The sequence below is a fragment of the Ursus arctos genome, unplaced genomic scaffold (assembly GCF_023065955.2).
Source record: "Ursus arctos isolate Adak ecotype North America unplaced genomic scaffold, UrsArc2.0 scaffold_2, whole genome shotgun sequence".
Classification (NCBI taxonomy): Eukaryota; Metazoa; Chordata; class Mammalia; order Carnivora; family Ursidae; genus Ursus; species Ursus arctos.
The window spans coordinates 12935359-12962383 of NW_026622874.1; the positions used below are offsets into that span (position 1 = coordinate 12935359).

At 45.7% G+C, this 27025-nt stretch overlaps 1 protein-coding gene across 2 annotated transcripts; it reads left to right on the forward strand.

The window, feature by feature from the left end:
* Nucleotides 1-13784: 13784 nt before the first annotated feature.
* On the forward strand, nucleotides 13785-26582 carry METTL13 (methyltransferase 13, eEF1A N-terminus and K55). Of its 2 annotated transcripts, none has more exons than XM_048225449.2 (8): nucleotides 13785-14247; nucleotides 15619-16378; nucleotides 17660-17859; nucleotides 19236-19431; nucleotides 20312-20479; nucleotides 21730-21945; nucleotides 24103-24234; nucleotides 25445-25910. In XM_048225449.2, the coding sequence occupies exons 1-8, from the start codon at nucleotides 14095-14097 to the stop codon at nucleotides 25717-25719; spliced, it is 2100 nt and encodes a 699-aa protein (XP_048081406.1). In that variant the 5' UTR covers nucleotides 13785-14094; the 3' UTR covers nucleotides 25720-25910. The 2 variants fall into 2 exon arrangements, with proteins under 2 accessions (XP_048081406.1, XP_057171567.1); XM_057315584.1 differs by having other exon boundaries at nucleotides 13795-14247; nucleotides 15814-16378; nucleotides 25445-26582.
* The last annotated feature ends 443 nt before the right edge of the window (nucleotides 26583-27025 follow it).

Sequence of the window (27025 nt, forward strand, 5' to 3'; positions counted from 1 at the left end):
TGCCCTCGCGTCTCCCGACACCTCCTGGTTCCACATGTCTTACTCACCTTACTCGCAGGGTTTGTGCAGAGCGTTGTGCTCTTTGCGGCGGCCTCGAGCTGCCAGAGGGTGTCCTGGCCCACGGGCTTCAGAGAGGATCCGACCACCTGAATGGCCTCATGATGGAAAGAGTCAACCCCAAAACACTCTCTGATGCTTTGGCCTCAAGTGTTGGCTTGCATCCCCCATGTGGACTGGCTACCTGATTGGGTCACTGTGTTCTCTAGCAACAGAACTCCCAGATGTCCCAGTTAAAGCTAGAAGCTCAGCGAGTTATTCTGGGAGTGACTTCAGCTGCCCTTGAGGCTGGTGGTAATAGGGGAGTAGCCCAGGCTCCATTTTCCTGGATGGCCCTGGCAACGCATGTCTGGCTTGCATGATTTGGACTGCACATGGCAGCGCCTGTAGGTTCTGGGCCATCAGGGACCGGGAGCAGCCCTGCATCCCAAGAGGCTTGGTCTGAGGAAAGGGCCACTGGGGTGACAAGACAGCTGCCTAATTCCAAGCCCCAAGCTACCTACATGCCTATACTCCCCCTGAAGGCAATCTGCACTGCCTTGCCACAGCTGGATTGGGCAGGATGGCTGGGTATCCTCCAAGGAGAGACCCTGTGAGCCTTGATTGCTGCTGAGAAACGTAAAGGAAAATGCTGTGGCTTGTATGTCAACTGGTTTTAACATGTAAACTTGGGGCCATTATGTATTGGGCCCCATGCTGGTCCTCATCAGAGGAAACTATGAACCTGGAACCATACCAAGCTGCAAATGTTCCAAGGACTCAGCCCAAACACTTGCAACTCGGTACAGTAAGGTCTGCATGAATGTCTGTATGAATGACCAACAACCACCTTTTCCTCATTATAATACTAAAATCTTGGCCCAAAGGGGAGTACAAGGCTCATTCACATAACGTACAATGTGTGTATAGGCATGTTTCCTTAAGGCACATGTATGATTTTATGCCCTCCTCTCCATCCCATGACAAGGATTCCCACCTGAATATTCATCCTATCCCAAAATGAAAGGAACGCATCCACCCTTGCTGGGGCAGGCAGGGCTTTGGAAGCCATTCCCTGTGATGTCTTTATTCGCTGCAAATGAAGTTTTCTTTGTGCACAACTCACCTGGGGCAGGGGCTGTAACTCACCAAGGAGAGAACTCACGTGGGTTTGCTGACAGCTTCCTTACAAGAAATCACTGCAGGCTCTCTGCAGCCAACGCTGACCTTTCTCAGAGACTTTGCAAAGTAGAAAGCTTTCCTGAGCAGCTGCACTAACGTTGTCACCACTGCCACTACTCCGTCTCCTCCACCCTCTTCTCCCTGCTCCACCTCTCCACCCCAGCTTAGCTGAACTTTCAAGCTATACCAACAACCCTGAAGTTCCCCCCATGTCCCCTGGACATTCAAGCACCTGTAAGGTAAAACCTAATGAAGGAGGTTTAGGAACTTCCTCTGTCTCTTGGAGCCCTTGCACTCAGGCTGAATTGCATCTATCACGAAGGAATTTCCCGATGCCCTTGAAGACCCTCTAGGCTTTGCTAAAGAACTTACCTTGATCACTCAAACTTACACACCTAGTTATTCTGACTTCTACCAACTTATTCACATGCTTGTAGGTAACGGGCATGCTGAGAAAGCTTTAACTTAGATGAGTCCACTTTAAGGGGCACGCTTAACAAGAGGATTTCAGATCTCTTGCAGACAATGGAACACAGTCTTTGATCGATATGCAGAAGCTTGTAAAACACAAAATGACTTCAAAAACAGTTTTAAAGGATCTTTACAGCGTGCAAATAAAAAACAGTCTTTAGGAAAAGACTTGGCCTCCTGAGCAAGTAACTAACTTAGTCCATTGGCCAGAAACACATTTTGCAATTTTATTTCAGGCACTTATATGGTCATGCACACACACGGGTGATGTGTGTATGTGTGTGTGTGTGTGTGTTGGGCCATAAAATACACAATATTTCTTGCTGTGGAATGATCTAACATGCGTGAAAGCTCTGCTCTTACACCACAGTAAACTGATCAGCAAAAGACCGCGCAGCCCAGCTGAAAAGGCCCATGTATGCAGCAGCTCCCTTCCTGTGCTGCACACACAGGGATCGCTTCTTAGGCCAAACTGTAAGCACGGGGTGACAGGCACAGACTTTGTGGCCTTGAGTCTTCAGATTTGCAGCCAAGCAGCAATCTTGGCTTAAAACAACGTCTTCTGCTTCTTGCAACTACCTGCCAGGCTGGGAATGCTGATGATGGCTTCCCAGAAATCTATAGCTTTGCCATCCCTTCAGAAGTTGCCCCATTTTTCAAATCTTTATTCTTGCCTACCCAACCTAGGGTAACCCTCTTCAACAATATCGTGGGGATCCTGTTGCCCCTGCCAGTTCTTTTATTGTCAAGCTAACAGAGTAGGGTTGGGATGAATCTGGAGACAGATGAATCTCACACTATAATTTCCAAAAAGCATAAGCTTAAAAGACTGTTGAGAAGGGAATTTAAAGGCAGTCAAGCCAAGACTGGAATGGATTTATTGAAGCTGAAGAGAGTTTAATACCAAAAGTACCCTGATGCATAATTAAAATTTGGTTTTTTTCTGTGAAAATGACAAGTATTCTTGGAGTATATTCCTCTGCTCTAAATAAGAAATTGGAACTAATCTTTCTTTAGCTTTAGGTAATCTACCTATAAGACAAATATTCTATGTCTTGTCTTCATCAGGTTTGATGAACAAATACACTGAGTCTTCTAGATATTAAGAGACCTAAGTCTCATTTACAACTATGTGCCCCTTTGTATTTGCCTTCAAAATCTTTTCTTGTCACTTGGTCAACTAGAGAATTAAAAATTGTTTCATAGTCATCTGTAATCCTGTTTGATCAAGCAGCCAAAACCTTTTGATTTTTGACAGACTTCCCCAAATCAAATTCTAAATAAAATCTTTTTGACCTAAATGTAAACCAGAGTTTTTAGAGTTGCTGGAACTTCTCAAAAGATTTTACCCTCTCCATATAGAAAGGGAGATCTTACACTAATTAGGGTTGATATGTCAAATTACATGGAAAGGATTGTCAAACAAGAAGTGATGCTAAGTGAAAAAAATAAAAAGTGATACTAAGCCTTAATGATGTATTTCCATAAGTATATAAGTGTTTTAGATTTATGCAGAATTCCTAAAATTCTGATATATCTTGGTATGTTATCAGTCACAATTTTTGTTATTATCTTAAAATATGTCACAGAAATAACCAAATTTCCTTGTCAAATACATCATAATAAATTCTCACGAGATCTCTAACCATTGCTATTTCAAGTCTTTTACAGGTAGTTACTGTTTTAAGTGCTTCATCTTCAAAGTGACTCATGAGAAAGACTTAGATAAATATGCTAAAACAGATTTTATTAAGTTTACGATCATAACACTGAACTTAGTTGTGAACACATAACTCAAAATTTCTAAAACACGAATGGAAAAATAATTGCTTCAATGTTTTCTTTTCCAGACTGAGAGGACCCCTATTCTCTTCTCCATTAAGCTATGCATAACCTACATCAATATGGTAAAGTGTTTCCTTACAACAAAGTTTGAAACATTTATCTTTTTCTCCCTGCCTGATCCCTCCAGAATTCTGATACTCTTATCTTAATAAGATACACAATATCCTTATTTTCATAACAATGTATGTATTTGCATAAGTCCAATAAGTGTCTATTCGATGCCCAATACCCCTAGCCCCTGCTTCTATGGTTCACAGTTGATAAAAAGAGATATATTTTGACGTTATGAAGGCTTTTACTGCTTCTAATTGCTTCTATTGAAAATAACCATTCTTTGGTAGAGCAGCCTTTCCAGGGTGTGCCTCCAGGAGATAAAGACCTTAAACCACACTTTACAACCTGGGGACTTTACCTACTGGAAAAGGGATCTTCAGGAAGACTCTCTTCAACCATTGGAAAGACCCCTATCAAGCTGTTAATCAATCCTTGTGCTACCAATGTCCAAGGAATAGCCCGTGGGATTCATGTGTCCCTCTACAGAAAGCACCAGCTCTGACTGCACCTGCCCACCAACGGCTGCCCTGAAAGTAGGTTTCTGGAACGCAAGCAGACAACAGGTAAAGGAGACAGTGTTCCCAGGATGACTGGGCCAGGCCTGTGGAACCCTCTCCTTGCTGCTGCTGCTGCTTACCTTGCTGTTGTTGTTTTTCCTCTTTCTCTGGAAGAGATGACACTCTTATCTGCACTTCTCAGTGGATTACAAAAGGGGGAGACTTCTGGTTAGATATCCTACGCCAGAAACTCCAATTTGTTCATGGTATTGGGAAACCCTTGGTCTTCCATGTAACGAATTTCTCTCTCGTCCCCAGGACCTCTGCTGATTAGCCCTGCAGCCTATAGATGTTATCTGTCAGGTGAAGTTGTGAGGACCAGCCGTTCCCATACCTTGTTTCAGCCTTTCCCAGGCATAACAATACACGCTCCACCACACACCTTGTAAAAAGAGTTGTCAGCAATGACTCCCATTTTGAACTTTGGACTCCATCTCATTAAAAATATGGCACTGTACTGACCTTGCTGAATTAGCACACACAAAAAAGTTATTTGCTGAGATAGAACTTTCTGAGGACTGTACAAATGATGCTTTTCCTAGTAATGAGTGAAATGTCCTGATCAGCCAATGAACTGTAACAGATAAATGTGCCCTCCAATCTCAGTTTTTTTTCCAATGTCAGTTCTTGATAAACTGGTGTAAGTTTTCTTTTTACTGCCATAGATCAGCTCTGTTGTACTGATAAATTTAAGCCCCTTAGAGACTTCATTTGACATTCTTAACAATTTACTCATTGTGCAGATTAATATGCATAATGCCCTTGAGCTTTTTAGAACATTACTTTTGCTAATTGCTCTTTTTATGCTCATCACATTGGTTAGACAGGTCCACTTAATGGGTTGGTGGTTTTGGAATCCAGAACTTCTACAACCACCAAGATATGACCACTCAATAGGTTGATTCATCTGAACCCCCAGATGGCTTAATAAAGCTGCAGATGAGAAAACTGTCTACGAACCATTTTCCCACTGCTCCCTTGTTGCTCACACGTGGCCTCACCCTCATGAAGGTGACACCTTGAAACACCTATCAGAGACTTAAATATCCTTGGACTGGGGACATGACTTTCTGGGACTGGTGCATCTCAGTGACATGGGCCTGAGCAAATCTATAGTTGGTCAGCAATGCTTTCAGAGCAAGGTCTTGAACAAAAGCGGAAATGTGAAAGGTAAAGAAAATGGAACCACTCTGTCAAGGGGTTTTACAATGGAGATGGGAGACTGTTAAGGAAATGAGCCTTCTACACATCCTCATGGAATGAAACCATACACTTTGAACTGGGCCAGACTGCAAACACTCCAAGGACTCAGGCGCAACACCTGCAACTCGCTGCAGTCAGAAATTTGCTTGGTAACAGCCCTAGCAACCAATGATTCAGCCAGTTAGTTCTCCGTGGCCAATATCCATCAAAATTCTTGTGAACAACGCATAAAGCATTCCCTTTGTCTTAAAAGCCCTAACATTCATTTCCTGTTGGGGGACTCAATTTGGGTTGCTACCCTAATTTGTATTCCTTGAATTACAATCCAGAGACCCCAAATAAATGTGTTGTTGCTTTTTGTTTTCTTCTTAATTGCAGCTCTGCCTCTTTTCTTGGTCTACACTCGAAGGCAGGGACGTGAACAGACAGTAAGGCTACATGCGGACTGCCTTTCACCCATTGCACTGGCTGCCTCAGAGCGCTTTCAGGAATGGGTTCCCTGCACCCTCCAGCTTCTGCAGGTGGTGCTGAACGGGCCTAGCTCCACAGGACCGGAGGGCCCCAGCTGCCCACGGCTTCCTAAAAGAATGTGACTGTGCACACACTCTGTGGAGCTGTTCAGGGTTACCACGGTTCTGGAAGAGGGCAAGACTGTGGAGAGGCCAGGTCACAGAAGCAACCCCGGGGGACAAGGCCTACGCGTAATTGCAAGCAGCAGGGTACACAGATGTGCGTGTTCCCCTAGAAGACGGGCTGGAGGATACTCTGCTGCTAGGCAGTTGGCGGGCTGGCTAATCTTCCAATAAGAGAGACCTGGGAGTCCTGGCTGTGGGAGATGCCTACGACTCCATGGAGTGGTGGGGTCCACGTGGTGACTGACTGTGGCCAATTTGTAGGTGCTGCCTGAAGAGTGACATTTAGCAGGAATGGGGTTCCTCCTCCCTGGAGAGGCCTGACTGCCCAGGACTTGCTGAGGTGATCTTTACTGTGCCTGTGCGTGTAGTATGGTAGGTCAGGGCTGCCAGCGATCTGGGGCAGAGCAGGGGTCTGTGAGGCTTGCCGTGCGAGCAAGCTTTGGTGGACAAGACCTACGCCTCATCACAAACTATGCAGATGTGGGTGTTGCCACAAACAGAAAACTGGGGGATACTAGACTGCTTTACTGGGGCAGGGCAGGGGCAAGCTGAAATTTTCAATGAAAGACTCCTTGGGAGCCCCAGATACTGTAGGCACCCATGGCCTGATAGGGAGGTTAGTCCAAATGGGGAGTGACTGTTGCCGATTTGAGGTACTGCCCCAGGTGATTTTCAGGGAGGACGTGGGCTCACTCCACCCTCAAGGCTATGCTGATGGTCTGCGACTGTTGCTTGTTATTTAATTTTTTTTCAGCAGCCTTCCTAATGTGTATAAGGTGATATATCTCCTTGTGGTTTTGAGTTGCATTTCTCTAGTGATTGAGATGAATGGGCATCTTCTCATATGCTTTGTGGCCTTTTGAGTATCTTCTTAGGAGAAATGTCTATTCTAGTCCTTTGTCCATGTTTACTTGGGTTTTTGTGGCTGCTGTTAAGTCTAGTTCTTTACACATTCTGGATATTAACCCCTTATCAAACACATAATTTGCAAGACTTTGTCCCATCTCCCAGGAAGTCTTTCTACCCTGTTTAGTGTTTCCTTTGATTTGCTGACATTTAAATAAACCCCACTCATGTATATTTGCTTTTGTTCTATGTTTTTGGGGTCATATCCAAGAATTCATTGCCAAATCCAATGTCTTGAAGATTTCCCCCATGTTTTCTTCTAGTTTGATCATTTCAGGTTTTACACTCAGGTCTTTAATACATTTAGAGTTCATTTCTGTGTATGGTGAAGATAAGGGTCCAGCCTCATTCTTTTGTGTGACCATATCCATTTTTCCCAGAACCAAGGCGTTTGGCATCTTTGAGGATGAGGGAGCACGCTATTGTGTCTGGGATTTGGCAAGTGGGGTGTAGTGGAAGGGGAGATTGGAGATGCAGGCAGGGCCTGGATCAGTAAAGATCTTGATAGGACATGTGAAGAGTCTCGGTTCCATTCTTAAGGCTTCGGGAAGGCACTGGAGAGTGACATAAACAGATTTAGACTGTTAAATGATCATTGTTTTCCTCAAAGAGTCAAACACAGAATTATCATATGACTGAACAATTCCACTAGGTATGTATTCTAGGTCACTGAAATCACATATCCACACAAATGTGTACGTGATTGTTCATAGCAACACTACTGTGGCCAAATGGGTCAACAACTCAAATGTGCATCTTTTGATGAACAGATACACCACACATTGTTTATCCATCCAATGAAATGTTTATTATTTAGCCAGGAAGCGGAATGAGCTACTGTTACACGCTCCAACATGGAGGGACCTTGACAATACTGTGTTAATTGAAAGCAGCCAGCCACAAGAGACCACATACTATATGAATCCTTCTTCATGAAATCTCCAGAATAGGCAAATCTATGGAGACAGAAAGTGGATTAGTGGTGGAGAGAGGGTACGGGGAGGGGAAATACAACAACCGTTAATACGTAGGGGATTTCTTTTCAGGGGGATGGAGAGGTCCTGGACTGAGGTGGTGGTGATGGTCACATAGCACGGTAAATATACTAGAAACCACTGAACTGCACATTTCTAAATGGTGAATTTTGCTTTGTGAGCTTTATCTAAAAGGAAAAAAATGCTATTCTCTGTATACTTGAAAATCCACTGTGGCTGCTGAGCAGTAGTGGATTGTGTTGGGCGGGAACAGTGGAGGCCATCAGGCAAGGGATCTGATGGCAGTAAGTCTGACCAAATTCACAGACTGAGAAACTGTTAGATCTTTGATTCCAAATCCCATGTTCTTACTTCTATGCTGTACTTTGGCATGACGAAAGGAGCTTACATTTAGCTGTGTAGGTGCCCTTTCCTGCCATCTAGCTCCAGAAACACTCAGGCCATGTTTCCTGACGCCATTTCTCTGTTGAGTCTTCAAACACTGGAGCTGTTTGGATGCAATTGCCACATCCCGGGGAAAACTCATTCCTTCTCTGTATCAGAACAATCAGCATAAAGGTCTACTGTTGAAAGACGAGATGGATTAAGGGCCCTGAAGAGTTTTGGCCCCAGAATTTGAGATTCTTCTTAGGAGAAGACCTCTCTTGCACTCTCTTGGCCTGAGAGTGTTTCGGTTTTACAGATGGATTACATACGACTTCTTTGCTGGACCACCAGAAATTTTGTGCTCCTGTTATCTTTCAAGTATCTCGACCTCAAAGTTAAAAAAAAACATCTAGCTTGGGTGGAACACTTAGGAATTTTTATTCATTAAGTGCTATTTTAAAGTCCTTCTCTTTGGTGGTAGAAAAATATTTTGTTATGGGCGAAGGACAGAGAATATCCAATAAAAATGGGATACATGAGATGCTCATGGTTGATGTGTTGAGTGCTGGAGTTCAGTAAAAAAACAGCTTGGTTTCCAAGGTTTGTTTTTTCTTTTCTTGCAAAGCAATTGAAGTTTAGAATAGAATTATGGAGAAAACACTGTGATGGTGTAGTCTTGTCATCTTTCCCAATATCCAGGCTGCAAAAAACAAAGGTGAGAGGCAAAAATAGGCCTTGGGAGCCTCCTCAGTAGGGGTCTTACCTACTAGGCACAGGCCATCGCCCTTGGCACCATTCCCTCACCTTTTCTAGTTTTCAAAATGTTATTGCCCACTGGCCCCAGAGGCAAACAACTTGCTTGCCCTGCTATGCCCTTTGCTTTCCTGCATAAAAGTAGATATGCTGTCCACCCATTATCAGGAAAACAGTGCACCTACCGATGTCCACACAGACAGAAGAAACTATTGAACGAAGGGAATCCTCGGAATCAAACATAACACCCAGAGGCAGGCTGGCTAAATTCACTTCATCGTACATAATTTTTAAAATTTATTTTTAATCAGTTAGAGTTTTGCCTCAATTATGTATGTGTGTCCGTGTGTGTGTCCATCCTGTGAATTCACGGTAATGTGTACGGAAATTCTTGGTAAAATGCCACACAAACTAAAAAATACTATTATGATTATCCCGATCTTAGGAATCCAATGTCTGCTTGAGCATTACTTCTCAGGTCAATAATCCCTTTAAGAAAGTGGGGATGCCAGCTAATTAAATGGTACATTATTCTAGAATGTCATGCCTGCCTTCCATTCTTTTAAGACACAGTACACTATTCAATTCTTAACTTCTCAAATGTGGAAAACAAAGTCATTTGCAAAGACTTCCAGTCTGAAATTATTTCCAGCCCTGGATGAGGCACTCCCTGGACACCAAGGAGAGATTCCCCTTAAACACTTTTACACCCCACACATGAAGTATTTTCATGGCCTGGGCCACTAAGTCCACTTGGATACCACTGACAGAATTTGAGAAGGGTATGAGCCCTGGGATGGCATGCAGGGCAGGGAACTGGCTTTCAGCCAGCCGTGGCTAGCATTATGGCCTCTAAATTCCTCTCCAGCAACTGTTCTACAAATGACCTCCTTTCTTCTTCCCTGTTCCTTTGCATAGGCAATTTCCCCAGTCATCCAGAGGCCAATGTGGATGCCGTTCTGAGTCCTCAGGTCTTTTATTCCCTATATAGGATCAGACATCAAATGCATCTATTCTTCCTGGGAACACCTCTCATTAGGTTTTTCTAACTGCCATGACCCTAGTTCTCCATTGACTTCTTAAGGCCTGACAGCTTTTATCTACATGCTCACAGTGGAAGACTTTTTGAAACTGAGGTGCTGTTCCCCTCAGTTCCTTGTTTTATCTTCTGCTTCATTCTTCCCAGTGTAACCTTCTGCCCAACCACACATACCCTCTCCTGGATATGCTCTGTAGTATTTCCTGCTACTGAAACAAGTACCAGAAATTTAGTAACTTAATACAAATTTATTGTCTTCCAGTTCTGGCTGTCAGAAGCCTGATGGGGTCGTACTGAACTAAAATCAAGGTGTCTACAGGGCTGATTGTGGAGGCTGTAAGGGAGAATACTTTTCCTTAGATTTTCTAGGTTTCATAGGCTGGAGAACCCTTCCCTTGGCTCCCAGCCCCCTCCCCCATCTTCAAATCCAACAATGCTGCACCTATCCTTCCCATGCTACCACCTCTCTGGTTCTCCCTCTTCTGCCTCCCTCTTCCACTTTTAAGGACCCTTGTGATTACATTGGGCCTACCTAGGAAAATCTAGACTAGTTTTCGTATTTTAATGTCAGATGCTTAGTAAACTTAATTCCCTTTTCAATGTAGCCTAATTTCTTCACAAGTTCGGGAATTAGGACATACATATCTATGGGGGAATGTTATTCTGCCTATCACATGCCCTACCCCATTCTTTGTCCCTCACGTTATCAGAAATGCTTTTATTATCTACTCCTCATTCTGCAATTATTTTAGCAAGAATCAATTGAATATTGTTGCTAAAACCCTGTTTTAGCAGTTTAAGTTAAGTAAGACTAGTAGTTGCAAATTATGTATTTAGAGGTCTGGATTTATATTTTTCGTGAAAAAACCCATTACATTGAATGACCTTATCTATACTCACTTTGCATTTTAAAGCACACTGGTAACCACTCTGGAGATCCCAATAAAACACAAACCATTTTAATATATAATTGGCTTAAGCTAACTATACTGATGATACACACTGCTTAATTATATTTTACAGTCACACCTTGAGAGAACTATGTTCCAAATATAAGTTTTTAAAATACATGGTCTGATGCTCTGTCTAAAGTATTTCTGCAAGAGTCATTCATACAGTTCAGGAAAGCTGCAGTGACTTTTTAAAAAAACAGATTTTATTTATTTATTTGACAGAGAGAGATAGTGAGAGAGCGAGAGAGAGAGAGCACGAACATGGGGAGCTGCATGCAGAGGGAGAGAGAGAGGGAGAGGGAGAAGCACGCTTCTTGATGAGCCGAGATCACTATGGGGCACTCCAACCCAGGACGCTGGGATCATGACCTGAGCTCATGACCTGAGCCGAAGGCAGAGGCTTACCTGATTGAGGCACCCAGCCATCCCAGCTGTAGAGGCTTTTATTTTAAAACCCTGTGCTTGTTACTGCTTCCTTAGCCTGCAAGAACAGAGCAGGCATAGGTGAGGTTGGGTAAGTTACTTATCCTCCTGGTCTGAAACACAGTGCTAACAATAATTGTATTTTTTTAGGGCATTAAATAAAGAGCTGGTACCTGGGCTGTGACGGAAATCACTTCTTACTATCTTTTCCAATATCAAGCCATTAGCAAATGGACAATAGAGACAGAGGGAAGACCAGGAGCCAAATGCTCCTGAAGAGATCTTGAGAGGGTGACATGCTTGGCTCTTACTGATGTCATGCTGATACTCCTGGGACAAGTTCAGGTGTGCCGTGTTTACCCAAACTGACAGATCATAGAACTTTTTGTCCCTTCCTCAGGAAAGCCTTCTCTGGTCACCTGCAGAGGAGAAGAGGCCTGGAAGGTATCTGCCGTTTCAGAACCCTATGCTTCTCCTTCACAGCATTCACCACAACCCTCACACAGATTATTGTTGTAATTGTTTGCTGTGTGTCTACCATGTGACCGCCTGGCTTACCTCTGTATCCTTAGCTTCATCACAAAGATTGGTTCATCTTAGGCAATTTAAATGTTTGATGAATTGAATAAGTCCTCAGGGGAGAGGGCAGAGGCTGTGTTCTTTTGTTTGTTGTTTAAATGTTTTTACCTTCAGTATTGCGAAGCACTTCAAGTGAAAACGGCGTCCTCAGCTCTCAATCAGTGTTTTGTGAAAGGACCCGTCTCTCACTCATCAGGAACTCTACATGCTGTAGTAGCTGCAGTCGCCTCGGAGGCTCCTTCCAGCTCCCTTCTTGAAGGGAAATCATATGAACTCAACAGGTGGCACATGAAAATAGATTTTCTTTGATGTCACTTGTAGAGGGCTTTTAGAGTGACCTGATAAAGTTGTGGAGTGGGCACTCAGTTTGTTGTGACTTTACTGTTAGTTCTATTTTGAAAGAGTAGTTCTCAAAGTGTGGTCCTGGACCAATCATTTGTATCACTATTGCCAGAAATGCAAATCCTTAGACCTCTGTATAGGCCTGATCAATCCTAAAGTCTGGAAGTGGGGTTCAGCAATCTGTTTTAATAAGTCTTCCAGGGGCGCCTGGGTGGCGCAGTCCTTAAGCGTCTGCCTTCTGCTTAGGGCGTGGTCCCGGTGTTCCGGGATCGAGCCCCACGTCAGGCTCCTCTGCTAGGAGCCTGCTTCTTCCTCTCCCACTCCCCCTGCTTGTGTTCCCTCTCTCGCTGGTTGGCTCTGTCAAATAAATAAATAAAATCTTTAAAATCTTAAAAAAAAAAAAAGGTCTTCCAAGTGATTCTGATGCATGCCAAAATTTTAGAACTACTCTCTTACACCAAAGTTTAAGTCCACTTTAAGGATTAATAGTCCTCTTGGCTACCTCTGCTGGTGAGGTCTCTAATAGCCCAGACTACAGATGCTCCTTCCAAGCCTATGTGCCCTGCTCGGTCTGTACATTTTGCCCGCAGTTCACAGTAGTGTGAACAGCCCAGCGATGCTCCTATGTGGCACAGGTGTCTGCCACAGGAACTTCCTTAGGGTATTAGGATGAGCTTCTGAAAGTACAGTTTGCTCATCAAACACGTCAGGTAAGCAGTAGCAACTACTGATAGATGACACCAGAATGACAATCTAAGGAGGCTGATTGTCAAAATGAGTGTGAAATTTGCACGCTGTGCGTTGTGGGGAGAAGGTGAGGAGGCACCTCGAAAACGTGGTTGCTATTCCAATTCTGAATTTTCACGTCACTACATGAATAGTGGAACCTGCATTTTGGTGCAGAAAAAATACCACCCAGTGCCAGTTTTCTCCAAAACAAACTCCAATTTTGTAAGTTGAGTGGTTAAACTAAGGGAGGGCGGGGCGGGAGGTGCAGAAGATAACCCGGCTAGAAAGGCTTTCTCCTGCTAGCACGGGCTCTCCTCATAGTCGCCTCTTGCCCTTCTACTGGTTTGTATTTTCGGGGCCTCCTCCTCCCCGCGTCCCCCACAGGCTGCGCTCCGCCCTTCTAGATCTGAAGTGGCCAGGAGGCCCGCTGGGACGGAAAGCGAACACAGAGCCCGGAGGGTCTGTATAGTCTCCGCGGCAGAGGAAAGGCTGCCCTCGCGCGGCGCTCGGACGCAATCCCGCAGACGAGGGTGCGGGGCCTCTTCCGCCGGGACTCGGGCCCGTGGCCCCGCCCCTTGCTGCGGCGCGCAGAGACACGCTCGGCGCCTGCGACGACCCCGCCGGCCTGTGGCGAGCGCGTCTCGGCCAATGAGGCTCCAGGAGCGAAAAGCGGTGACCAATGAGACGCTGGGAGGGTCTGGGTGGCCAACCAATCGCGACGCCTGGTACCCGGATATGATTGCTGCGTCTGCAACCCCGCTCTGAGGGAGTGTGAGGGGCTCGGCACGTGGGGCTGGACTGTGAGCTGGGCGGACGGGTGACCGGGTATTAGGTTCGGTGTCGCGCGTGGGGCTGACGTGTGAGCTCATCCCTGGGGTTTTGAGCGAGGGATAAGTCAGTGTGGTTGTCTGTCGTGGGAAGAACTGCACGGCAGGGTGCCGGTGCCGGCGTGTGTGGAAGCCCCACCGATGGTAGCTCAGAGGGCGAGTAGCAGAGTCGTGAGGACGCAGCTCGGACAGTGACAGTATGAACCTCTTACCCAAGAGCTCCAGGGAGTTCGGCTCCGTCGACTACTGGGAGAGGTTCTTCCAGCAGCGGGGAAAGAGAGCTTTCGAGTGGTATGGGAGCTACCTGGAGCTGTGCGGGGTGCTGCACAAGTACATCAAACCCAGGGAGAAGGTGAGCGCGGCCTGGCGTCCTGCGTGTGTGCTCGGGAATGTGCGGACTGAGAGCTTTAACCCCGCGCTTGGAGATAGCGACCGGCAGGATCTGACAATAGCCCATGGGGCCCATGTTTTCCGGCGAAAAGGCCGTTTTGAAATGTTGCCAGACCTCCTGCCTCAGCCCATCCTTGAGTTCGTAATCTCACTGGAAGGGTGACTTTAGTCGTGCAACGAGCTGTGGCCTCCCAGAGCCGCGGTGTGCGTTCTGTCACTGTCCCTCCCCGTAAAGCAGGTAATACCTGTGGCTTTACTGAGACGGGGGTCTGTAGACGGAACGGGTGTTGCTGGCGCACTGAATTTCAGGCGCCGCGCTCAGCCCATAAGCAGCAAGAGCCGGAAGGCACGTCCCAGGGTGACGACTGCTGAGTACAATGCTAGGGCTTTGATGGAGTGCAGTGTCCTGGAGCTGGGGAAGAAAGAGGCGTAGAAAGGTAACATCCGTGGGGGATGCTCTGAGTGCCAAGACCGATGCTGGGTGCTGTGTGTGTGTGTTCCTTCAACAGCTGAAATCTCATAATAACTTTGTAAGGTTCATTCATTGTATTGACTGGAAACAGGCTCTGGGCACCAGTTTTTTGCCCAACAGCCTAGGTATAGTGAGTGGTCACATGGGAGTTTAAACTCAGCCCCCTCCAGTCCAAGACTTACCCACTTCCCACCAGGCTTTTCCAAAGATGGTGACATTGGGGCTGAATTTTGAAGGATCAGTGGGTGATAGCTCCACAGAGAGGGTGGCAACAACATGTCTTTTAAATTTGACTTTAGAAAATAGCAGAATAAGGGCACCTGGGTGGCTCAGTCATCTAAGTGTCTGACTCTTGAGCTCAGCACAAGTCTTGATCTCTGTCTTGTGGGTTCAGGCTCTGGCTTGGGCTCTGACCTCGGGGTGGAGCCCACCTAAACAAACAAGCAAAAAAAGCAAATAGAATACCAAGAGGTGGACTCGAAGGCATGAGTGGAGTAGGGTTATGCCACAACTGGTTTTCAGTAGTAAAACAATTTGGATTCTGTGACTTCCTATCACTTCTTAAGTAATAGTGCTTGCTTCAGAGAAAGAACAACCAGGATTAGCTTGTTTTGCTGTATGGAAAGCCCATTTTTACATACCTTGAACTGTGTGGCTGAGTGTGGTTTTCACCGGTAAGTTCCTCTAAGCAGTAGTGTTTCAAGATGGAGCCTAGAATCACCTCTGTAATGGTGCTTTCTTCTGACAGTAGCATCTGCACCTTCTGAAAACTTAACAGCCAGGGCAAGACTTGATTTGGGAATTATCTGCCCGTCATTGCTTTGCCTTGATCACCTTCATCTTTTTGGCTTTTTCCCGCAGGTGCTGGTGATTGGGTGTGGTAACTCAGAGCTAAGTGAGCAGCTGTATGATGTGGGCTATCAGGATATAGTGAATATAGACATCAGTGAGGTGGTTATCAAGCAAATGAAGGAACGCAATGCCAGCCGTCGGCCCCAGATGAGCTTCTTGAAGATGGACATGACACAGATGGAGTTTCCTGATGCTTCGTTCCAGGTGGTGTTAGACAAGGGCACCCTGGACGCTGTCCTGACAGATGAGGAGGAGAAGACCCTGCACCAAGTGGACAGGATGCTGGCTGAGGTTGGCCGTGTCCTGCAGGTGGGCGGTCGCTACCTCTGCATCTCCCTGGCTCAGGCTCACATCCTGAAGAAAGCAGTGGGTCACTTCTCTCGGGAGGGGTGGATGGTGAGGGTGCACCAGGTGGCCAACAGCCAGGACCAGGTGTTGGAAGCAGAGCCTCGGTTCTCCCTACCTGTTTTTGCCTTCATCATGACCAAGTTCAGGCCAGTCCCCGGCTCTGCCCTTCAAATCTTTGAGCTATGTGCTCAGGAGCAGGGCAAGCCTGTGCGGTTGGAGAGTGCTGAGCAGCTGGCTGAGGCGGTGCGGGAGCGGCAGCAGTATGCCTGGCTGTGCAGCCAGCTGTACCGCAAGGCCGGGCTGGGGAGTGTATCTCTGGACTTGTGCGATGGGGACACGGGGGAGCCACGCTACACCCTCCACGTGGTGGACAGCCCCACTGTGAAACCATCGCGGGACAATCATTTTGCCATTTTCATCAGTGAGTTGGGATTGCTCCCTCTCTTCCCTGGAGGGGCTGGCTCATAGGGGCTGGGGCTTTGGTGGATGGGTAGGCCGTGGCCAGTTTTATCTTGCAGAGGGTGGCATTTCAAGAGGTTAGACTAGCCCAGGCATGAGGAAGGGGGAGTAGCAGCTGTCCAGCTACCTGCTTAAGACTTGAGGCTTATTCACATCTTCCATTGCAAAGGCTTGGTGAAGTGTGAGAATGGGTTTGGTAGAGAGGAGAGAGAGGCAGCACAGGTAAATTTAGGTGAGTCTCACAGGGTAGAGAGTTACTTTGTAACATGGAGTCATGGAAGCAGCAGAGTCTCAGCTCTGAAGCCTGTGAGCTGCATGACTGTGTTTCTCTGTTGAATTTAGGGAGACAGTACAGAGTAGTAGCTAAAAAAGTGACTTTGGGTTCCAGTTCTAACTCAGTCCCTTCCTGGTGGTGTGACCTTGGACGTTCCTTTTCTTTCTGTGCCTGAGTTTCCTCATCTATAAAGCAGGATCTCACACCTAACTGTGCCGTGTAGGTGTGAGAAGTGTAAAATCTCTTAGAGTGGTGTTCGCACATGGTAAGTGCTTAATAAACAGAAGTGGCATTAGTGAAGGATGTAAATGATAGCAGATTTACCTTAGTAATGATCAAAAGAGATAGGGTGACGAAGTGCTTTCAAAAGTAGGAAACTCTAGACAAAGGCAAGATGTTGAAATCATCATGCTGGTAATTTGCTGACAAGTGAGCTATTTTCCCAAGTATTCTGTAATTCTCCCTGTCCATCTTTGAGAACAAATAGTACAGTTGATATAAGCATGGAGTCTGGGGCTGGACTGCCTGGGTTGGAGCCCCAGCTTCACCATTTACTAATTGCGTGAACTTGGGCAAATAATTCCACTTCTGTGTCTCAATGTTCTCATTTATAAAATGGGAATAATAATACCACCTGCATCTTAGACTGTTGTGAGGATTCAATTAGTTTCTCTTTGTAAACTTCTTAGAATAATGCCTGGCATGTAATAAGTGTTAGTATTATTGCTATTTTTCTTGCACTAGGTACCTACCTCTCTCTCTTTACACAGACGGTCACGTGAGTCCTACCATGTGTCCGATGGCTGCTTTGCTCTGGGCATTGTGCACTAGGGAATTGATAGCCCTCAGTGGGTCACAGTTGGAAGGGATGCTGGGCCTATGCTGGGGCTGACTCTGCCATGCAGGTCATATTGGTTGGGGCTTGAACACTCTTCCCTGGACTCCGTGTCATCAAGTGCCTCTTTCCAGTCCCCCAGGGTCGGGAGACCGAGTGGCTCTTTGGCATGGAGGAGGGTCGGAAGCAGCTGGCGGCCAGTGCAGGCTTCAGGAGACTGATCACAGTGGCCCTCCACCGAGGCCAGCGGTACGAAAGCATGGACAGCATCCAGGCTGAGCTGTCAGCCAGAGTCATGGAGTTGGCTCCTGCCGGGGTGCCCGCCCAGCAGCAGGTAACAGAGCTCTGGCAGCAGCTTTCACGGATCTCTAGAGAAGTCATTTTAGCAGCCACAAAGGCAGAGGGTGTCTTGGAAGAAGCTAGGATGAGGATCTGTGCCCCTACCCTAGTCTGTTCCTGGAGGGCGTGTCAACAGCTCAGAACTAAGTGGGCAATACTTATGTTCTTTTGCCCCAGGCAGTGAGAGGAAGGAGAACGATTGCTCTTTTGAGACACCCAGTAGCATCTGTTTTTCTGGCCTCTGAGACTCCACAGAAATGAAATGCTGTCCACCTTGCAGCCTCCAGCTCTTTAACCTGTGGATTGTTCAGACTCTTTCTCCTGACCCTCTTTTGTGCAGGCCTTCCTTGAGCATTTTGCTTCTTAGAACCATCATTATCTCAGTGTAGAATGGAAAAGAGGTAAAATAGCTCAGGTTAGTTTTCAGGATATTAGCATTGCTGGTCTGGTATTTTCCTGGGAAGGAAATAAGGTTTTTGCTGACATTGTCTGTCTTGTTTCATCCTGCTCAGACAGGGTCGTTGATAGGTGATGCATTGCAGGTACTAGATAGGAAAGCCAAGGTCCCTGGGGGCTTGTTGCCATACTAACAGATCTGAAAAGATAAACCTAGACTCCCATGTTCTCGCCTGTGGTTCTGCCCACTAGGCTGTCTTGTGTTTGCGGATAAATGTGTGTTTGATTCTTCTGGCAGACTTTGGGGTTGGTGTCCATCAAAGAGATGTAGATCCTGTGGGGAGGTCATCTGGGACCCTCTCTCCAGGGCCTGCGTCTCTGCGAAGTCAGTGGTCCCCGGTGATTATTAAATACTCTTGAAGGTCTTTAAAAGAACTAGAAGTAAAGATTGGGAAGGGTAATGAAAAGTCTAGGGGGAAAATATATTTTTCTCCTAATTTTTTCTTCTGTTTATAAAAATGGGGGAAAAGATGAGAATAATTGGGGGAAGGGAGAGATTTCGTCAAAGTTGGAATGGTTGCTTTCTCTCTGGATTTTGTTCTCTTTATCCCTATTCAGATTTCTTCTTTCATACTTATAGTTCCCTCTGGAGGGTTCCCTCTGGCTTTTATGGAAAGTCTTTTGAGGATTCCTAAGGAAAAACTCCTGTTTTTCTGAGGGAGAACCCTTGTGTTTCACTAAGAGTTTGGGGGATCTTTCTGTGTTCAATTGGTTTTCCAAAGAGTGAATTAAACCTTTTGTGATCTGTTGAAAGGCCCCAGGGAAGTTCATTTATAGAATGGCAAATCTTGGAAGTTCTTGCTGTCCTGAACCTTGGTATGGGCATTCCTCATACATATACAAAGGGAAAAGATTATTAGTTCTCATGTTTCTTAATTGAGCTGGTGTTTGACCACCTCTTTGTTATATCTTCAGGTGCCCTTTCTGTCTGTGGGTGGGGACATCGGGGTCCGGACCGTTCAGCACCAAGACTGCAGTCCCTTGAGTGGCAGCTATGTGGTTGAGGATGTACAGGGGGATGACAAGCACTACTTCCGGCGGCTGATCTTCCTCAGCAACAGGAATGTGGTGCAGTCAGAAGCCAGGTTGCTGAAGGATGTGTCTCACAGAGGTGAGGTGTCATCTGCACACTGGTGGGACCCATGTGGACATGGCCTGGATTCTCCATTCGAGGTGGTTGGACCGAACTGGAAGCTTGCCAAGATATAGGACAGCCAGATCTGGGTACCTGTGATCAGAGGCACATGGCTCTTCGAGTTTTCCTGTTACCAACTAGGCTCTTCAAGTGTAAATGGCAAGAAGCAGAACGGAGGTGTATGTCATTCTTGAGCAAAGCCTGGGTCTCAAATGATAAGGGGCTGGGGTGGTGGTTTACCAAATACATGTGTTTATCACTTTAATGCCTTCAGTTTAGAGGCCATCTGTTTTGTACGTTGCTCCATATGCATCTGTATTGTATTAATTCAGTAAACTTCTGTGGGGTGAACCAGAAACGTCCGGGTGCAGGTGAACCCCACCTCCTCCATACTGCCAGCCATTATCATATGTTTCAGAAAGGCTTTAGAGTTGGTGGGTACCTTAGAGGTCACCTAGTCCGGTGCTATTTAGTAGAACTTTCTGCATTGGAGGGAATGTTTAATATCCACTTAGCTTCCCAGTATGGTAACAATTAACCACATGTGCCTCCTGAGCACATGGACTGTGGCTGGTGCAAGTGAGGTACTGAATCCTTAATATTTTTAAATTGTAATTTATGTTTACATTTCAATAGTTACAAGGAGCTGGTGGCTATGGTATTAGACAGTGTAGATCTAGGCCATGTCCTGTAGGATCCTTTTTTTTTTTTTTTTTTTTTTTAAAGTAGGCTCTACGTCCAGTGGAGCCTTGGGTCGAATCAAGCTGGCTACAGCACAGTGCTGCTGGTATGACTTGCTTTCCACGGACGAGAGTGCTAAGCATAGGACCTCATCATCTCTCTCTCTCTCATTTAGCCCAGAAGAAACGGAAAAAGGACAGGAAGAAGCAGCGGCCTGCTGACACTCCAGAGGACCTCCCTGCAGCCCCAGGGCAGTCCATTGACAAGAGTTACCTGTGCTGTGAACACCACAAAGCAATGATTGCCGGCCTTGCCCTGCTCAGAAACCCGGAGCTGCTCCTGGGTGAGGGAGACGCCGCTGCCTTCCACAGGAGGGGGCGTGTAAGATTACAGCTGTCTTGTGGCTTGAGCACAGCGATTACAGACCAACACATGCACATATCTTCATAGTTTTCTTCTTCCCAATCTTCTTCTAAGTTAATAAACATCCAGTAACTTTTCCTCAAACTCAAATTGTAATCTCGAAATGGCTGCACGTGTGGAAGTCTAAATGTTTTCTTTATTCGTTTATTTAAAATATTAAAGTATGAAATGTATTCAGTGAGATACATGAAATACACAGATTTTAAGTTGTTCAGTTTGATGAGTGTTTGCATATGTGTCTACCCATGTAACCAGAGGGAATATTTAAAAATCTTGATTCCAGAAATTCCTGTGCACTTGAGAAGAATTTCTGGTTTCAGTAATTCATTATTTGAGCACCAGATGCAATTGTTTCTTGAATTTCTACTTAAATAAAAAAAATCTATAAGTAGAACAATTATAACATTGTTTCTAATAATAAGTTTGGATCTGGCCACAGTAGCAAAAATGTTTATTTTTCTGTCTAGGCTTGTAACTGTTCACCCAAAGTCCTGAGGATGTCTTACTGAAACACCCTGTACTCTTGGCCTATCTTGGTGTCGATGTATGTCCCTAGAGTCTCAGTTCTTACGCTAATACTCAGATATTAATCCCACATTTAATGTCTCCTTTCGGTGATTCTTTCTTGTTTCTTGTCTTCTTCTGTCTGCCTGTGGTTGCTGAGGTTTCTTTGTACTTAGAACTAGGATTTGGGCCTTTGTTTTCCCGTGATTTCTGGAACCTGGATGGATTGCCTTCATTTGGCTGATGTGTCTGAGAAGGCAGTTGTGGCCTTTGAGTTGAAAGCTGGGCAGAGGGCATTGCATCTACGTTGCTTTGTGATCATGTGTGAGATGTTGGCCATTGTCCCTTCCATTTCCTGGGGGAAGTCTAATAATGCTTATGGTGGGGAATCTTGGTACAATGTCCGCTGAGTGCTTTGGGTCTGTTGTAATAGCACACTGGTTCAGCCTCTAGGTCTAGTAAAGGAAGGATTGTGAGGCCAGGGTAGAGTTTTCAGATGTCAGATTGGCCCCTAAACTTCTGGGATGAGACAGAAAGGCTAGGCCTCTAAATCTTGTATCCCTTGGGCAGAGCCAGTAATCCAACTCCCTCCTTTGCCTTCCCCAAGGCTGGTACAAAACTTTGAGTGAGCAGATCGTCAAATGATGCTTTATTTCTTTATTGCAGAGACCCCACTGGCATTGTTGGTGGTAGGCCTGGGTGGGGGCAGCCTCCCCCTGTTCGTCCACGATCATTTCCCGAAGTCCTGCATTGATGCTGTGGAGATCGACCCCTCCATGTTGGAAGTGGCCACCCAGTGGTTTGGCTTCTCCCAGAGTGAACGGATGAAGGTCCATATTGCAGATGGCCTGGACTATATTACCAGCCTGGCGGGAAGAGAAGGTATGGCTATTGGAGAATTTGGAGGGGTGTTGAAGGAAAGTCATCCAAAGTCTGTAGATCTGCGAGGGCCTTTAGAATTCATCTCGAACAATTAGCATTGTCCCGTCTTTCACCCTTTTTTGTTCATTCATTGGTTGATGTATTGACTCAGTGAATCTAGAGTGCCAGCCATGTGCTCAGCACTGTGCTAGGAGTTGGGGTACAGCAGCAAGTAAAACCAACCATTTCTGCCCTTGGGGTGCTAACCGATCAGTGGGCTTTTCTCGTGGTTCTCTTCTGACTCTGTGTCCTTGCCACATCCTTATCTTCCCAAGGAACGTAAGGTCTGTAGCTGGGTGAGAAAAAGGGGAAGAAAAGTTGGGGTGTGTGTTGGAAGTTGTTTTTTCAATCTTTCAGCTGGGGAGAGAGCCAAACAGCATTCATGTAGGTCAGTGTTTGTACACCTGAGGGCATTGGGCAGTGTCTGCACACATGTGTTTGGTCCTTATAACCGCAGGGTATGGGTGCTTCTGACCGCGAGTGGGTAGAGACCAGAGATTCTGCTAAACATCCTGCGGTGCACAGGACAGCCACCCCTGCCAGTGATCTGACCCCAAGTGTCAGTAGTGCTGAGGGTGAGAAATCCTGAAGCACATGCTACTCAGCAGGAATTCTGATGGCCGTGCTGCTGCTGCTGGAATTCAGCCTCCATTTTGCTTTAATATTTCCTGTCTCAGACGTAGGACAAAAGGCATGTTAAGGTTCTGCAATATCTCCTGTGCTCCTTTTGACACTTTATATGTAGGCTCCTGGGGACCGGTGCTTCCCTGAGCATGAGTCCCTCAGGGAGAAGTCAGTCAGGTTGGTTCAGTTTTACGTGAACCTAGTGAGCTCAGGCCACCCACCCTTCCTGGTCTGCCCATTCCATAACTGATCCTCTGGTTCTCACTGGATCAGAGCATCTCCCAGGTAGGGTGTTGCAAAGTAGGATACCCGGGGTGAGTACTTTGGTGCTGGGATGGACAGATGGTACAGGAATTGTAATTGCACACTGAACTTAAGTATGTCAGAGTTTCACAGGTTACCTCTCTGAGGCTGGGGCCAGGGTGGGGGCCCAGACCCAACACAGTTAATACATGGGAATTTAAAACTGTGCTAGGCTCATGGCAGTCTGTGATATGTGGCCATCATTACTGCCTATCAGTCAGTTTTGAACAGCCTGGCGATGATCTCTAACAACCACCTTCCAGATTATTAGAGGGCTCAGTGCTACAAATGTGGGCATGGTTGTCCTTAGGCTTTGATGAGCCAACATGTTCTGCTCTGTAAGAAACCAACACAAGATTTGTGCCATGGCAGTATGGGCATGCAATAGTCCTATGTCAATATTTATTAATTAATGAATAATCATTATCATAGTCTCAAAAGTTTGCTCAAAGTCAGTAGCATTGCAGGCTTAACCCTTGTAAAAACTATTTCTGTTATAGCAACGAGTGCATCTGATGCATCATCAGTTCTTTCTCACCCATTTAGCAAAATCTTTCTTTCTTGAGCCAGTTATTGTTCAAATACTAGAAAAGATATACTAACTTTAACTGGAGAACATTTTCTCCTGACCTATTTGCTGGGTCAGCCCTTAAAGGCTTATGCAGCTGCTTTGCCTAAATCAGTAGTTCTCAATTCTGCCTGTATTTCAAATTACCTGGGAGTTTAAGGAAAATACCTGAGGCTTCCTATCTCTTCTCCTACCTGTTCCTTCCCACACCTGGGTTTTTGAGTCAGGTGGTCAAGAATGGAGCCCAGGTTCTCAAAGTATTTTGAATATTCCCAGGTGACTCTAATGTTCTGCTGGGATTGAAATTACTGGTATAGATGGACTCTTACCCAAGTAATAATCATGGTAGCGTGGACCCCATGAATGTGTGTGCTTATGGAAGGTGCTTCTAAATGTGGAGGAGAAGATAGGTAAAAGCCCTGTCTGTCATGTGGGTGCTCACAGCAGAACCCTGATTGACAACGATTCCCCTGGACAGTGATGTCAGTGACCTTACAGACAAACCACAGCCTCCATTTCATCCTTCTGACTTCGTCACCTGTGGCCACCACAGGTCTTAGGGGAGGTACGGTATAGGAATGTAAATGGTGTTAGACAAAGACTTGTTTGCTTCTCTTTCCCAGTACGGCCCCACTACAATGTCATCATGTTTGATGTCGACAGTAAGGACCCAACACTGGGAATGAGTTGTCCACCACCAGCTTTTGTGGACCAGCCTTTCCTGCAGAAGGTCAAAAGCATCTTGACTCCTGAAGGTAGGAAGTACAAAAGGTTGGGGAGGGAGGTGGGATGGGTCCTTTAAAAATGGTTTTCTTTTTAATGAAAAACACACATGTCATAAGTGTGTACCTCGATGAATTTCCCCGAATTGAACACACCCGTTTACTCTCATCAGACACAGAACATTTGCAGCCCCCCAGAAAGTCCACCTCTTACCTTCTTCCACTAACTCCTCCTCTCAAGGATAACCCCTATCCTAACTTCTGTCAGTACAGCTTAGTTTTGCCCATTTTTGTTCTTTGTATAAATGGAATCTTATGGAACATATTGTTTGTTTTCTTTCACCAAACATGATCTTTGTGAGATTTAGCCATAGTGTTGTGTTTACATTGTTGTTTATATTGTTGTGTAGTATCATTGCGTGTCTATACCGCATTCATCTCCATTCTGCTGGTATTGGATTGTTTCCTACTTGGGGGCTTTTAGCAGAGTACTGACATCAACATTCTAATAGATGCCTTTTGGTAAGATTTATTTGCAGGTCTGTTGGGCATATAAGTAGGGTTGTAATTGCGGGATCATAGTTTACTTGTAAGCTGGCTTTCCTAGATGTTGCCACACAGTTTTACAATGTGTAGCAATTTACATTTCCCCCAGCTTAGTCATGCTAGCTACCATTTGATTTCTTTCCATGTGGGCTGGACTAGGCGTTATGCTGTTTCATCTTCATAGCAGCCAATTTTCAGATAAGGAAACCGAAGTAAGGAAACTTTGCCAAGGTGACACAAGGTAACAAGCTGGGGCTCCAACCGAGATCCTTGTGACCTGGAAGCTGGAGCTCTTAGTCCCTATGTTGACAGCCTTCCAGATGTTTTGATTTGGTGTCAGGTACTTGAACAGAGTTATTGGGAACCTGCATTGTCACAGCTCAAGGTAACCTTGGCCCTCTTCCTGGCTGATAAATACGCCATAATGTATATGTCAAGAATGTAACACCCCTATGGAGAATGATAAAGTAATTTGTTAGCAGCACAGAAGAGCAAGAAATTATCTTGAAGTTTTCTCATAGTTCACATATTCCTGCTTTCATATGCGGTGAGCTCTCTGCAAACTCAACTGCAGCTGTGTTTTCTTAGGCCACCAGCCTCCCTGTGGCAGGAAATCGGTCTATTCCTCAGAGCTGAACCTTGTTTCCAGCATGTCCCTTGATCTGTGGGACATGACTCTTTCCTTCCCACCCTATAGGTGTCTTTATCCTCAACCTTGTGTGCCGGGACTTGGGGCTGAAGGACTCAGTGCTGAGCGGGCTCAAAGCGGTCTTCCCTCTCCTGTATGTCCGGCGAATTGAGGGTGAGGTAAACGAGATCCTGTTCTGTCAGCTGCACCCGGAGCAGAAACTTGCCACGCCAGAGCTCTTGGAAATGGCCCAGGCCTTGGAGCAGACCCTGAGGAAGCCTGGGAGAGGTTGGGATGACACATATGTACTGTCAGATATGCTCAAGACCGTGAAGATTGTGTGACTGCTGGGCTGGGAAGTCTGCTCCATTTCCTGCCACACTGACCTTGGGCTCCTAGCCTTCCAGAGATTGAAGAATTATAATGCACAATATTTTTTAAGCCTCATTTTTCTTGGTTTCATACTCAGCTGCATGTGACCTCCAGCTTTGTGAGGTTGCCTGAAGATCTGGGGAAATAAAAAATGTCCTTCCCATCCTGTCCTCTTTAGTACCACTCGGTTGATTCCCTCTGCTTCCTATGCTGTGTCCTTGAGTAGGATTCCCTGCAGGAGCCCCCAACAGATGCTGATGCCTTAATGACTATACACCAAGCTCCTTAGGATGGAAGACAGTCAGATTTGGTTGGTGGTTCGCTTTTGCTTTATCTTCCTATTGGTTCGGTAGGAATGAACTCAAGTGAGATAGCATAGCATTTTGTGCCAAAAGACTATAAAGATAGTAGGATTTCCATAGATGTGAGACAGATTTGAGAGAACATCGAATCTACTCTGTCTTCCTCCAGATGGAACTGCTGCTGACATGATCCCAAGTTTTAAGAACCTGCTAGCCCACTTTAACAACTTTCCTCAGCTACCCAGACCTTGTAGCCTAAGCTCTTTGTTCTGCTCTTCGTGGAAGGGATGGATGTAAGTGGCCCCATAAGTGCATGTCAGAGACAGCTGACTAAAGTCTCCAGTATTGGTTTACTCTCCTTCATTGACTGACAGCTACGTGTGGGACCCAGCGTAAAGACTGTGGTGGATGTAAAGATGGTTAAGAATGGCCAGAAAACATGGATTAGTAATAAAAATGAACATGTTCCAATAACTTTAAGTGATTCATATACACTATCTCATTTAATGAAATAAAGGAAAGTTAAACCAAAATCTCATTTGAGCCAGAAACATCAATCCTATCTGTTTATTAAAACTGTAAAACCATCAGTTCAGAGATTGGCTTGAATTTCTCTCTCCTAATTATGCCAAGGCTGACTTAATGAGCAATGCCATGGAAAACAAACATTGTCACTATCCACCACCCCTTGACCTTTTGAGATGAAGTGTATTTCAAAGGTAGGGTGCCATCCTTACAAAATTGTGTCAGCCCATTGAGGAGAAAGGATGTGAGGACAGAGTAGGGTTTTTGGATTTTATCCATTACAAAGACTTGGTGTTCCTTAAGGGAGGATCTTCCCGGGAGGCCATGTAAAGGGAAGGCTATGTCATGTCATGCCCCTGTACCTAAATGGGCCACAGTTTGGGAATCCTCCATTGTCTTCTAATTTGTAAGCTCCTGCAGTATTAGGACAGATGATAGAGAAGTAGGGTCT

Excerpts from the sequence above, each read along its gene's own strand:
- METTL13 (XM_048225449.2), top strand. The coding sequence starts at position 14,095 with ATGAACCTCTTACCCAAGAGCTCCAGGGAGTTCGGCTCCGTCGACTAC. Across the intron at positions 19,432-20,311 it reads GAAGGATGTGTCTCACAGAG|CCCAGAAGAAACGGAAAAAG; the intron begins GTGAGGTGTCAT and ends TCTCTCATTTAG. Across the intron at positions 21,946-24,102 it reads CAGCCTGGCGGGAAGAGAAG|TACGGCCCCACTACAATGTC; the intron begins GTATGGCTATTG and ends TCTCTTTCCCAG.